The sequence below is a fragment of the Falco cherrug genome, chromosome 2, assembly GCF_023634085.1.
Source record: "Falco cherrug isolate bFalChe1 chromosome 2, bFalChe1.pri, whole genome shotgun sequence".
In the NCBI taxonomy this organism is placed as follows: Eukaryota; Metazoa; Chordata; class Aves; order Falconiformes; family Falconidae; genus Falco; species Falco cherrug.
Genome location: NC_073698.1, coordinates 110,863,805 through 110,877,046, shown reverse-complemented (window position 1 = coordinate 110,877,046; position 13,242 = coordinate 110,863,805). Strand labels below are relative to the sequence as shown.

General features: G+C 37.0%; 1 protein-coding gene across 2 annotated transcripts in view; it reads left to right on the top strand.

Moving 5' to 3' along the window:
* GBE1 (1,4-alpha-glucan branching enzyme 1) overlaps window positions 1–13,242 on the top strand; it is a 167,290-nt gene that overhangs the window by 96,212 nt on the left and 57,836 nt on the right. For both annotated transcript variants that reach the window (XM_055701156.1, XM_055701155.1), the window contains exons 8-11: window positions 3,333–3,448; window positions 3,702–3,829; window positions 7,514–7,612; window positions 10,417–10,527. In XM_055701156.1, the coding sequence (XP_055557131.1) occupies window positions 3,333–3,448; window positions 3,702–3,829; window positions 7,514–7,612; window positions 10,417–10,527 (454 nt within the window). The remainder of the gene's footprint in view (window positions 1–3,332; window positions 3,449–3,701; window positions 3,830–7,513; window positions 7,613–10,416; window positions 10,528–13,242) is intronic.

The window sequence follows — 13,242 nt, the reverse complement described above, 5'->3', positions numbered from 1 at the left end:
ATGCTTTACTTGCATCTAAATATTTCATGGTCATTATGGACAGGAATTTAGAATTCTTACAGTGAATCATTATTTTGCTTTTTTATTAGTACGGGAGGAAAAAAGTAAATGATGGGTGTGACTTGTAAGCAATTTCACAGGTTTTCTGCTGACCTAATACAGGAAAGTTGTTAAAATTCTTGCCACCTAATGAAACCAGGTCATCTAAGTATGTACTCATTTTACTTTTTCAAATGAGAATTCAGTTTTTAAAATGTGTGACCAGTTGGCCCCAAAGGGGAGGGGAAAAAAACCAAGACTTCTCTGCGAACACCACCTTTGTTTTGAACGATGTCTGAGTGAATTCTGAATGACTTAAATTTCTTAGTGTAAATCAGTCTCTTCCTTAATGATAATACGGGATATATTTTCCTCTCTTAGTTCATGCATGCATGCAATGAAAGAACTTTCTCAATTTTATGGTATGCAAAAATGTGAGATACTCTTAGGATATAATTTCAGATATGGCTTTTGCCCAGAAGAAATTACATTCTTAATGAATGCTATCCTGTTTCCATATCTGTCTGTAAAATTACGAGAATGTACTTCTTTTAGAAATGTTTGTGAATTATTGTCTATTGTGGATGTATTTCAATTATGCTATGATTCTGGCCTCCACTGGCATTCTGCAAAGTTATTTGTTACTTCTGTCAACTTCTATTTCTAATGCTGCTGCTCCCATAAACAAATTGACTTGGATGAAATAATGAATCTCTATATGGTTTGTGTGATTTGCATATTTCAAAAATACTATTATTCTGGCTCGTGTTACAGAGCTGTGTAGTTATCTCTCTAAAAGTCAATATGGTTGCTAGTATTTGACATCCTTCCTAGAAATTATCCTAAAACCAAATTTTTCCAAGTTTAGAAATCAGAGTTAATATGTTTATTTATTTATTTACAATCTTCTCTCCCATGTGCAATCAGATGCTTGGAAAACATCTGCTGCTCCTACTCAGGTTTTTGATCTCATCAATTTGCTAACTAATCTTTTGGTTCAACAAATTCATCTTGTTTGTTCTTATCTGTAGTCACTTTTTCATGTAAGTCATTACGATTTATTTTCATACTGATTGTCCATTTTTTTCAAAATAACAATCTTCAGTGCCAAAAATGGTGGAAAAAATTACATTTCTTATCCATTTTGGGACTCCTGTGTATGTTTTACAAATGTACAAATCCTCTTTGCTATGTTAAGAACTTCAAGGTTATGTAATCAGGCAGTCTGTAATGAGGAGAAGTAAATTTTAAGTCTGGCTGGTGCTCGTAGCAATTAATCTACTCTTTGTACATGCATTATCTTAATTCTTTATGAGAGTATTTTTATTGCAATGCAGCTACTGCTTTGACTTTGCTCACAGTGTTTAGCTTGCAGCAAATAGCTTTCTGCAAATTTGATGCTGGGTCAGAAAAGGATGCAGTGAACATTTGCAGAGAGTTGTATTTTTGTGACCAGCTTGCAGGACTTTTGATACCTTTCTGTTCCCTTCAATATCAGAGCAATCTCTCTCATTCGTTCATTGCAAATCATCTCACCTGAGAAATAAAAAAAAAATATATAAAGGGTTCTGTAGACAAGCTCCTGACATCTTCCTAGTATAGTGTCGTCTTGTGAATGGGATTATTTGGGGCAAGGCAGGGGAACGTGATGGTGGAAGAAAAAATCTTGTCATTCGTGCATGCTCAGAAAAGGTACTGAACTGAGGCAGTTCACATTGGACTGAATCACATTTCCTAAATTCGGAGTTTTTGATGTGGTAATATTTAGCTCTTTATATGCACAAGTGTAGTATCTGTGTGCAGTACATGAAAAGAAAAGGAGAAATATTATAGTCCTATTGAAATAAATAAGAACTGGCTCTTTGGTGAGATGAGGATTTTGCCAGCTTTATGGTGTGCCCACAGCCTCCCCATTGTTTCATGTAATGCCATCAACTCCAGAGTTATAGCACCCCTCGTATGAGGAAGGTTTTGGAAGGGAGGGAGGAAGGCAGGGACATTTGTTTTGTCAAAATGGAGGTTTTCCTCGTCACAATTGCCTCATGAGTCTACTGTTGCTGATGTCTGTTAAATAAAGCGTAGAAAGGGTTTCCTTCACTGCCTTATGCCAACTACTTGCATCGGGAAATTTTAAGAGTGATGCTGACTGCTTTGTTGCTCGGTGTACCCCTTCAGTCTCACCCACCAGAGGATGGTTGGTGAGACCCTGCATGCTGCTGGGTAGCTTGCATTCTTCTCTGAACAGAAACTTGGTAGAAAGTGTCGTCGTGGATACGCTGTCTTGGGAAATGGATTAGGGAGAACATTGACAAGTGTCGCATACGTGGGCAAAACAAGTTTCAGTACCTCACATGGTTGGCTGATTGGTGAACTCTTTGGAGCCATAGCTTGCAGGAGATGCACCTGGGGCAGCCTGTGCCAGGGGTGGCACCAGGGTAGTGACATGGAGGGTGAACAGTGAAGAGAAGGTATGGGGGTCTTTTGAAGCTGTTGAGACCAGTGTCCTGGAAGAGAATGTGATGAACAGTAGGAAGACTGTTCCTGCAACTGTTTTGTTCTTCAATATGAATTTTGTTCACAAATGCCTCTGTGTGCTTGCTCACTTTGGAACCTCTTTATATATATATATATATATAAAAAAATTGATTTCATGTCTGTGCTTTGTGTGTGTGCTGTACCCCATTCCTGTTGTTCTGAATTTCAGAAAATACCTCCTCAGCTTCCATAAGTTGGTTTACTCTTCAAATGTGCAAATTTACAACACAGTAGGTGATTTGGTAATCTACTGGTGATTTTTAAATAATTGGGGGGTGGGGGGGGGGGGGGGTGGTGAGCATTGGAAAACAGCTTTTCAACTTTATTATGCCTAAAAATTTCTGTTAATCCTTAAAATCTTGGACAAGATATCTTTCCTGTTATGATTTTCTTCCCGTTTCTGTAAGATCTTTTCCTACAGAGTATAACCATCTTTAGAGAGGTGAAGTACAGTGCCAGTATGGGTACTAAATGTAGTATATGTGTTCAAACAGTCACCTATTATTAGGTGTCTGTATACTTAGTTGACAATTTTTCTTAAACCTGTATTTGCACTCTTAAAATTACGTGCAGTAAAAGACAAAGATTTAAGGAAGAAAAACATTTTAGGAAAAGGCTAATTGAAAATGGGGAAGGAGGCATTAAAGTGGTAAGACGTCCAGTACACGTACTGGTTGTGCAAGTGGGGAGCATGGTATAAGGAACTCTAGTTGATCCCAGGTTTCTAAAGCTTTTCAAATACATTCATGTTATTTCAGCTGGGAAGTTTTGAGATTCCTTCTGTCTAATTTGAGAATGTGGATTGAAGACTATCGCTTTGATGGATTCCGGTTTGATGGTGTTACATCTATGTTGTATCACCATCATGGGATTGGTAAGTAATTTAAGCAACTCTAATCTCAACAGTCTTGTTGCATCTCAGCTGCTGTGGAAATAGTGCTATAAAGTTCACTGGAATGCTCAAAAAATTCCAGATGTGCTAATATCTTGTTGTGCTGCTATATGGATAGATCTGAAACTAGGAATAAATTTGGTGCTTACAAAAAGGCATATTACAAAATAGCTATGTTGTTTCCTTGTTTGTTTGTTTAAGTGACTGTGACCTTTAAAACTTCCTGTCTCATTAGGCACAGGATTCAGTGGAGATTACAATGAATATTTTGGCCTACAAGTGGATGAAGATGCTTTGTGTTATCTCATGCTGGCCAACCACATGATTAAATTCTTGCATCCAGAATGCATAACCATAGCGGAGGTAAGATCAGAATTTGCCATCCTCAGTGACGTTAATATTGATTAGTTTGCTTTGGGATGTGAATTTCCGGTTAATTGTCAAGTCACACTTCAGGTACTGAAGTAGTGACATGAGCTCAGAGGTATTAATTAGTGGACAGATTTCGTCTTGTGGGGAAAGACAACTGGAATATGCACTTTGGGAATATTCTCTGCATTAATGGGTCATTAATTAATGTGAGGATTTCTTTTTTTTTTTCTTCTCTTCATCTCCTTGAACTTGTAATGAGATTGGTTTTTATTAATTTATTGCCTTTGCATGATTGCCATTTGTCACTAGCGATTCATGGTACTAAAGATTAACAGCCCTAGTGTGGTTTTGCATATTTTGAATTACGTTGGCACAACTGATAATTCCCCTTCAAAATAAATGTGCTAAAATTATAAATGTTGAATGTGCATGCTAATTTAAATTTAGTATTAATTTTATTCAAGTCTCTGAGGGAGTAAATAGACTATATTATGAGTTGATTGAGATCAATTTTTGACTGTTGGCACATGGAAATTCTAATGGTACAAAACACCAGAGCATTGAAGTTCTATGAATAGGTATGTTTTCTCTAATATTTTTATTTAAAAGAAAAAAAAAAATAATTTAAACCTTGAGGATTATTATGTTACTATATTTAAATAATTCTTTTCATTTAAAGAATTGCATCCTTCTGATATCTATCTTGATTTCTAATAAAACTTTGTATTACTTAAGTGTTACCTATTTATCATCAGAAAACAAAATACTGCTTAACTTCATTTTTTACTTATGGTAAAGTTTTATATTCTAGACAACAACTTGTAAAAGTTTAATGATAAGCTATCAAAAACAGCGTCTGGTGAGCAGTCACTAGTAAACTTGAGACAGTTTCATTGAGCTATATGTGTATTTGAAGTAAAATTTGTGCATTTTCTAGGTGGCTTTAGATTATAAGCATTCTTACCAATGAAATTCTGAGTTCGCTCTGCTTGTATTACCTGGCCTAAAAGTTTTTTCTTAGTAAGATGTGTCTTCGGTTTCTCTTGCTTGAGTTGAAAACTGCTTCTATTTCAATATATCATTTTCTGCCTGGGGGAGTCAGTACACAAAACAGAGGATTGATCAATGTACTGCATGGTTAAAGGAGAATTTCAGAAGGAGGAACTATTGACATAATTGAAAATTATGAAAGACAATGAAGAATGTCTGCTTGCCTATAATGATGATGGAATGAGCGCCACATGAGAAATGTTTTTGTCTATCCATAACTGATTGTAATACATACCTTAATTATTTTGCTGCTTATTTTTACCGCTTTTTAATATTCTGTTTATTTGCTGTCTTAGTAATTTCTAAGTTTTTAGGTATTACTGACTATATACTTGGTTTTGATTTTGGCCTTCTAAATATAGCTGTAATTAAAGTTTTGTGTTATGAGAAGAAAAAAACGTTAGGTAAAGTTACATCATGCCTAAAGTAGCATAAAAACAAACAGGCAAAAAACCTCTACCGCTATGATTTCTGGGGTTTTTTTATATTCAGCTCATTTAAAACTGAATCTGAACAAATGCTTAGGCATTGGCTCTTTACATTAGTTGGAATATATACTGAACAATTAACACTGAATCATTTTTTTTTGTGTTCAGGTAAAAGCTTTAGATAGAAATAAATAGTACTACATTTGGAATTTTACTTCCTAAAAATCTGACTTTGAGAATTGTGCCATCTTATCAACTTACACAAATACCTTAAGGGTGAGCATTAAGAGGATGCTCTAGGCTCTTTTCAGCGCTGCCCAGCGAAGGTACACCATGGGGCAATGGGCAATAACTGCAACACAAGAAGTTCCATCTGACTATGAGGAAAAAATTCTTTACCCTGAGGGTGACAGACTCTGGCACAGGCTGCCCAGAGAGGCTGTGGAGTCTCCTTCTCTGGAGACATTTAAAACTCTCCTGGATGGAACCTGTGCAACCTGTTCCAGGTGACCCTGCGTTAGCGGGGGTTGGGCTAGATGATCTCCAGAGGTCCCTTCCAGCCCCAACCATGCTGTGATTCTCTGAATGAAGTAGATGGGAGCTACTTAAATCTCACAGTCAGTCCTTGTCCACGTAGTCTTCATAGCATCGGAGAGAAAGGCTTTAGTTTCAGATCATCTTGTTCTGCATAATTCAGAGAGCATTAGTCTGTTTTTATACTTCTGGACAGATTTAGGCGAGCTATTGAACTTCCTTTTATAATACCTAAAAGTGTGGAAGGAATTTCTGCTTCATTGTTTGGTATTTACAGCATGTGGACCGTGGATGCAGTTGTCTGTGCGATGTAATGACTGCTGAATGAAGGAGGATAATCGCCTCCTTTGATCTTCTGGCTTTGCTCTTCACCCAGCTGGCCAGGAGATGCTGCTGGCCATCCCTGCTGCCAGGGCAGGCTGCTGGCTTCTGCTCAGCTTGCTGCCAGCCCAGATCCCCACCATCTTCCCAGCAGAGCTGCTTCCCAGCCTGGCTGGATGCAAGGGTTGATCCATCCCAGGGGCAGGAGTTAACAGTTGCCCTTGCTGAAATTCCTGAGCTTGCTGTCGAGATTCCTGCAGTCAGGGTGTCTCTGGGTGGCAGCCCTGCCTTCTGCCTCCAGGATTCCAGCCATGAGCTTCATGATGATGTGATCCGCCTCCTCGCTTGTGTCAGTATTGGAGGGCGGGTGTGGGGGCTGGACTTGCGTATGTGTGTATGCCCGTCTGTGTGTAACTTAAAGTGCAAATAGCTTTTTCATTGTCTAATGCAGCAATTGGATTTAAAACTGGATTGAATCCAGAATACCAGAGCGTCCTAATTAAGCCCTGGTTCTAGTCAGAATTTAATTTCATAAGTTCTGTTGTGTAGACGGAAGAGATATATGTTAATCCATAAACATTGTCGTAGAATGCCTTCTCACTGACATAAGTTAATAAAATTGAGTACTGATAGACATTCTGCAATTATTGGAGATTTTCATTCTCTGTACAGATTAACTTTAGAAAAAGAATGCTATGGAGATAAATTGCCTTATAAAATGGTTAAATAAATATTTTAATAACTTTGAATACGAATTTAAGGATGTTCAGCCTCCATCAATATGAAACCGGAAAATTATGCTGTAAGAGCACGTCACTTTCCAGGGCTACCTGGATCAATAGTTTTGGGTTTGTGCATTTAGGAAAAGAGTAGATATTGTATTTTTCTTCCTTACACTGCTTTATATTCAACCTTTTCTTCTTATGTCATTTTTAATACAAAATATCAATTAAAAAATGAAGGTTTAATTTGTCTTTTGTAGACTACTTTCTATTGATCACTTGGCTCTTGAGAGCTGATTGTTTCAAATTCTGCATCTACTGAGGTCTCTTCCTGCTCAAATATCTACTCTGTTAAAATATTTTGTACTAGAGTGTTTGATGAGAAAAGTCCTAATGATTTTCCATCTTAACTTTTGCATTCAAACAGCAAATCTGGGTGTAATAATCACTCACTGTTTTGTTTTGGTTTTTTTCTCCTCCTTTACACTGGTCAGTCTGTACAAACACTCTGTAAACTATAAACAGCTTCACAGAAGTATTACTGTATGGTAGACAATCTGAACTAATAATTGCAATGCTGTGCAAATGATATTGTGGTTTTTATTATTATTTTATTTAAGGATGTTTCTGGAATGCCAGCTCTTTGTCGTCCCGTTGCAGAGGGAGGAGGGGGTTTCGATTATCGACTAGCCATGGCTATTCCAGATAAATGGATACAGGTGAGAACTTTTTTAAAAATATGTTCTACTCTTCAAGGTGGGATGTTTCTGTGCATACACAAAAATACTTCTCAATCCTACTGGCAATTTTTACTCTCTCTTCTGTTAATGTCCTATTAAAATAAATTCTGACAGGCTCAAGCACAGGAATTAGTGGCTGAAATGAGAGCTGTCAGATATCCTGTAGGTTTCAGAAGTTCAGGGGCTGTTCTTTTCATTCTGTCTGACACTTGTTTTATTTGTGATAACCTGTGTCTTGCAACAACTATAGAATATTTAGTTTATATTGCATGTGAACAGGTAGATAAGTTAACTGTATGCATACACATATTAAAAAACAAACAAACCAAAAACAGCCACCCCAGCAACATGCAAGGAACCCTCCTGAAATTTGGCATAGTAGTTGGCACTGAACATAGGTAGAGCTGAAAGTTTAACCAAAGTAAACATAAGTGAATTATAGAAACAACAGCGAACAGTATAGTAAGGTTAAAAAGGAATAATAAAAATCTGTAAATGCTCTTCAAGAACAGTAATATACTAATAAACACTGACTACGATAAGGATTTAAATCACCTTTTCCTCAATACAGAGGATCACAAGAAAAGCAGTAAAACACTAAATGATCTCAATAGGCTTTTACTGATGTTTTAGAGAATGTTTTTCGGTTAGATAGAAGATTGCATCCAAATCCCTCAGGCTGTCATGATGATCTGAAACAATAAATGTTTCATATGAGCATTAATGCTTTAATAAATACACTGAGTAGCTTAAAATAAAAAGCAAATTAACTTATCTTTCAGCATCTTTCACTTTGGTAACTGGGTGGTGAAGAGCTGATTGAAAAACAGTTTTCAAACCTCTTTTCATTCAGAAGACAAACTTGCCAGGTTTTCCAACAGGGACAGCATCACTAAACTTCAGAGTGTGTAATTTAGATCCTGGAATGCAGTGAGGGCTCATATTTCTGTAGTAATAAGAAACACCTTCACCTTGTTGTGATCATTATTTTATTTTTTTCCTTTTTTCCCTTCTCCTTTACGCCTACAACTTCCTTACCATGCTTTAGGACAGGCAGAGATGAGCAGTTCCCTAGGTAGACAAAATACAAGTGGCCAGGTTCATATTACAAAGAAAAAAAAAACCCCACAGTGTAGAATTTTACATGGGCAAAAGATTGATAATCTAATTTAGTAGTCTCTGATACGGTCTGTTTGTTTTAATTTGCAATACTTGGAGAGGAATCGTACCTACTCTGCAGTAAATTCCATTCTTAACTGGAGAAAAACATCTTCCAGCCTAAGCAGGTACTTAAGTGAGACAGCAGGTGGATGCTTGGCATGCTGACAGGTGTAAATTCAGCTATGATACTCCAGGCTGTTTCCCAGCAGACTCCAGTTATTTAGGAATGTGTCGATTGTGCAGGAACATAGGGTCATGCAGGCAGGAGCTTCTAGCTAAGGAAGCTGCAAATAAGCAACCACGACAGAAGACCTTGAGTTAGAGAAGGAGATGATGCACGTAATTCATTTACCACATTTCTGGAGGCAAAAATAAAGCTGAAACAATTGGAAGGGAAAAGTTTAGAAACAGTCTATCAGCTGTTATTAAACTGTCCTAGACTGCTTGCTCCCCTTTCTCTCCAGCTTGTAAGTACGTACCTGTTAATAGCAAGTTTTCTAGGCAGCTTCCTAAAATCAGTTTTAAACTTGAAGGATCTCCAGGGTTCCATGAAGTAATTCCAAAGAATTTGTAGAAGTAAGAAAGATAAGCTGTTTGCCATGACAGTGGCTCTACTAGTTCAGATTAAAGATAGATGTAGTACGTAATATGATGATGCACAGGGACCTGAATGTGTTCAGAAGTAGAATTTTTGGAGTCAAAAGAAAAAAAGAAAAGGAAAAGAAAAAAAGGCTGTTTAGGAATACATGGCCAGTTACAACCAGAATGTTGTTTTACAGCATTGTATTAACTATCTTGGTGTTACTGCCTTTTTATCACTTCTGTTTTTATGTCCATATATTTCCATATATGTTTTTAAGTTGTAGTGGTCAATGGAGGTCTCTAAAGAAAAATGAAGGGCCTAAGACTGAAATTGGACTAAATTGAGAAGAGCGAGGAAGTAGTATCATGTCGGGCAGAAAGTTACTATTGATGTGGTTTAAATTGCTAGAAATCAGGAGCTAGCATGGCAAAAAATGTAAAGCTTGTTTTGTATTACAAAGCTTTGGGTTTGGAACTGACTGGGAATGCACAGATCAGGGGAAAGTGCAAGTCCCTGTGCTAAGTACCTTCTGATGTTATTGTGCGCTTCCTGGCAATAGCATAGTGCTGTCTTGTAGTGATACATTCTCCACCAGTCAGCCCCGTGGTTAAGCTGTAATTAGAAGCCGCCGTGTGCCAGGGTTGCTTGAACTTCTTTCAGTATTGTGTGTAGGTAGATACATGCCCACATGTTTCTTCCTAGTTTTTGGTGCAGTGCTTTTTTGCAGCTCCTGCCAGTCACATTGCCTGTGTATCAGGGGATTCGCATGGTGGATGGCAAGTCCCATTGTCCTTGCTTATACATGGAAGTACAGGAGAGACAAAGTGTCCTATTTATTATGTTTAGGTAGTGGAACTGAAAAGAAGAAATCTCTTTGGATTATCAGAGAAAGCTCACAACTTCAAAACTTGGGAATAGGAGAAGTAACAGTTCACAATCCATGGGAACTTTCTGCACCAAGATAATGAAGAAAAGTAGTAATGTGCTTTTAGTTGAAACAGCAATAACTTTTTGGTGGTCTTTCCCTTAATTTCTGCAGATTATTAAGGAGCTGAAAGATGAAGACTGGAATATGGGCAATATTGTGCATACATTAACAAACAGACGGTATGAAGAAAAATACATTGCATATGCAGAGAGTCATGACCAGGTATTTTATCTGTTTGTTTATATATAAGCAAGTAAAAGATGAGGTTTAGAGACAAAATGAGGCAAGGGTTGAGAAGAATAGGCAACAGAGACAGGTAGATCTGAACTACTGTTTGGTTTGTTTTGTTTTAATTATTGGGGTTTCTTCTGATCCTCCTTCTTAATAAAGGATTCTTGCTTGGAGTAGGTGGGTGTTGTTTTTCAGTTTTGTGGTTCTTAAGAAATGAAAAATTATTCCTGTTATGCCTGCCTGTCATAAGACATTTGAAGGCATCTAATCCATACTTTGGAAAATCTGGTTTCCATAAAGTAAACTGGAGCACCATTTATGATAATCTTAAACAGTATCACAATTTAGCATATTTGTTCACTGAATCAGTGTTTGAGATTTGTATTCCTTTCAAGAAAATGTTTTCCTCTCCAGAGGGATTGCAGACATCCTTTTTTGAGATCTAAATGAAATATTCTTTAACAGTTTGGTTCAAAACACAGCAATTGTAATGGTTCTGTATATGGGAAAATGAAAAAGAAATGAATAGTTTTGATAACACTCACCTCCCACAGTCTTTGTAATGGTTGTTTCTGAAGAATCAGAAGTCACGTTGGTTGAGAATTTTAAAATTAGGAACTTAAAAAAACCCACCACAAAACATTTTCTAATAAAAGGTTTAAGTAATGTACCTTCAACATTTTCTTCTACATAAGAAGCTGACATTCTACTTCCTATAGTTTCTATAATAAAAGTCAACAGAAATGTCTAAAACAAGGCATGTATTTTATTTTAAGAAGAGAATTCTGACTTTATCAGCTTAATTTTGTGTAGCTATTTACACGCTTACCTCGGAGACTGTTACACAGTGTTCACTTAAGGCATGACAGTAGAGTCCCAGTCCTGGTAAAGAGCTTCAGGCATTACTTGGAAATGTATATTATTCTGTGCTTATTTGCTTTTATAAAGGCTAATTCTTCATCCTAAGGCATGACATATAACATTACTGTTGCTCTCATTTATTTCATGCTGGATTTTATCAATTTAGTTGTTTTCCGTAACACCATGTATTTTTGTTTTAGAATCTCATACTTGGAAAGAAGATCTATTTATTTTGATTAAAAAAAACCCCAAAACCCACAAACAAAAAAACCAATTATTGCTGACATACATGAGAATGATATGTGAAAAGTTAGGACAGAGAAACAAAATGGGAGTGTAGATAAAATTCGGTCTGAAGATACTTGTAAGTGATGCATGTGAAGGACTGAAACAATTCTAGCTACTTATATGTTACAATGGGGCTACGAGCTGACTGTTACCAGTCATACAGGGCCTTGTGGTTATATCAAGTGTGTGAAAATAGCAACTCCGTGCTTATAGCTGTAAAAAAAAAAAAAAAAGGCAGATATAGTACTGAAATTATTATGAGTGGAATGAAGAGAAAAATTATTATGCCACTGTAGTCTTTCATGGTTTGTAGCATCTTGAATGTTGGAGGCAGATTTGGTCCTGTATCTCAAAAGATATACAGCATAACTGGGAAAAATGCTGTGAGTGAGTTAGTAAGATTAATACTGGGTGTGAATTCCTTTTCATGAGAAGAAAACTAAATAGACTAAGACTCTTCAGGGTAGAAGAGATGATTGAAAGGGGAAGGATAACAGTTCATAAAATCATGGCTGGCATAGAAAACATGAACACCTTCTAATTGGAAGATTAGGGGGATATTAAATGACACTAACAAAAGGTACATTCTGAGTCCAGAGAACAGTTCTTCTTCGCAGCTGTTCACTGCAGTCTTCAGTCTTGCTATGGTTGCGTAGGAATTTTGCCTTTAAATATTATTTTTTACTTGAGGGAATAATCTACGTATGGTGTTACATTGTTAGATGGAAAATTAAAGGATGATAGTGCTTTTTAGCTAGACTGGTTTACAACTCAGCTGTCTCCCTGGAATGTAGTGAGTTTTCATGCTAGAGTATAAAATGAGAATTAGGCTAATTGAACAAAAATTAGCTATTTTACATATAAATGCTCCAAAATGTTTTCAGCTACCTTCGTGCTAATATATTGGAGTAATTCTTGTTACATAGCATTTGTGTGGCCTTTCTCAAATAACAGTAAGCACTACCTAGTTAGGAATTCAGTTGCTGTTTTTAGTCAGAATTACTAGTTTGTGTTTTCTCTTGTGTGAAATCACAGAAAACCAATCACATTTTTGATTGCATATAAATGACCGTTTCATATTCAATCTGTGTCTCTAAATCAGGAGTGTTGTTAATAGCCCATTATTTGTACATCCCAGGAACTTTACCTAGGATTTTTGCTTTCTTATTTTCTGTAAAAATTACAAAGTGGTAGGTCACTTGTGGCATATTGAGTTGACACTAACATTTCACATTTGATATCTGTAGGCAAGAAGGTTCTCAGAAGTGGTTGTGCAGTTTGATCCCATCAGGTGAAATGTAGGAGCACAACAGGGGTTAGACAGCTATTGGTTTGTGGATCATATACCCGCACTCCCATCGGCGTGGGGAGAGCTCCAGTAACCATGTGGAGGGTTGCAAGGGGAAAACAGATGGTCCCGTCTGGCATCCAGTTGAGACTCAGCTCGGGGATGTCCCTGCCTCAATTTACATGCTGTCTCTTTTTGGCAGCAGATTATAGATATCATGCCCACGTGATTACACATCCCACAATACAAAGTTGCAGTAACTGGAAGCG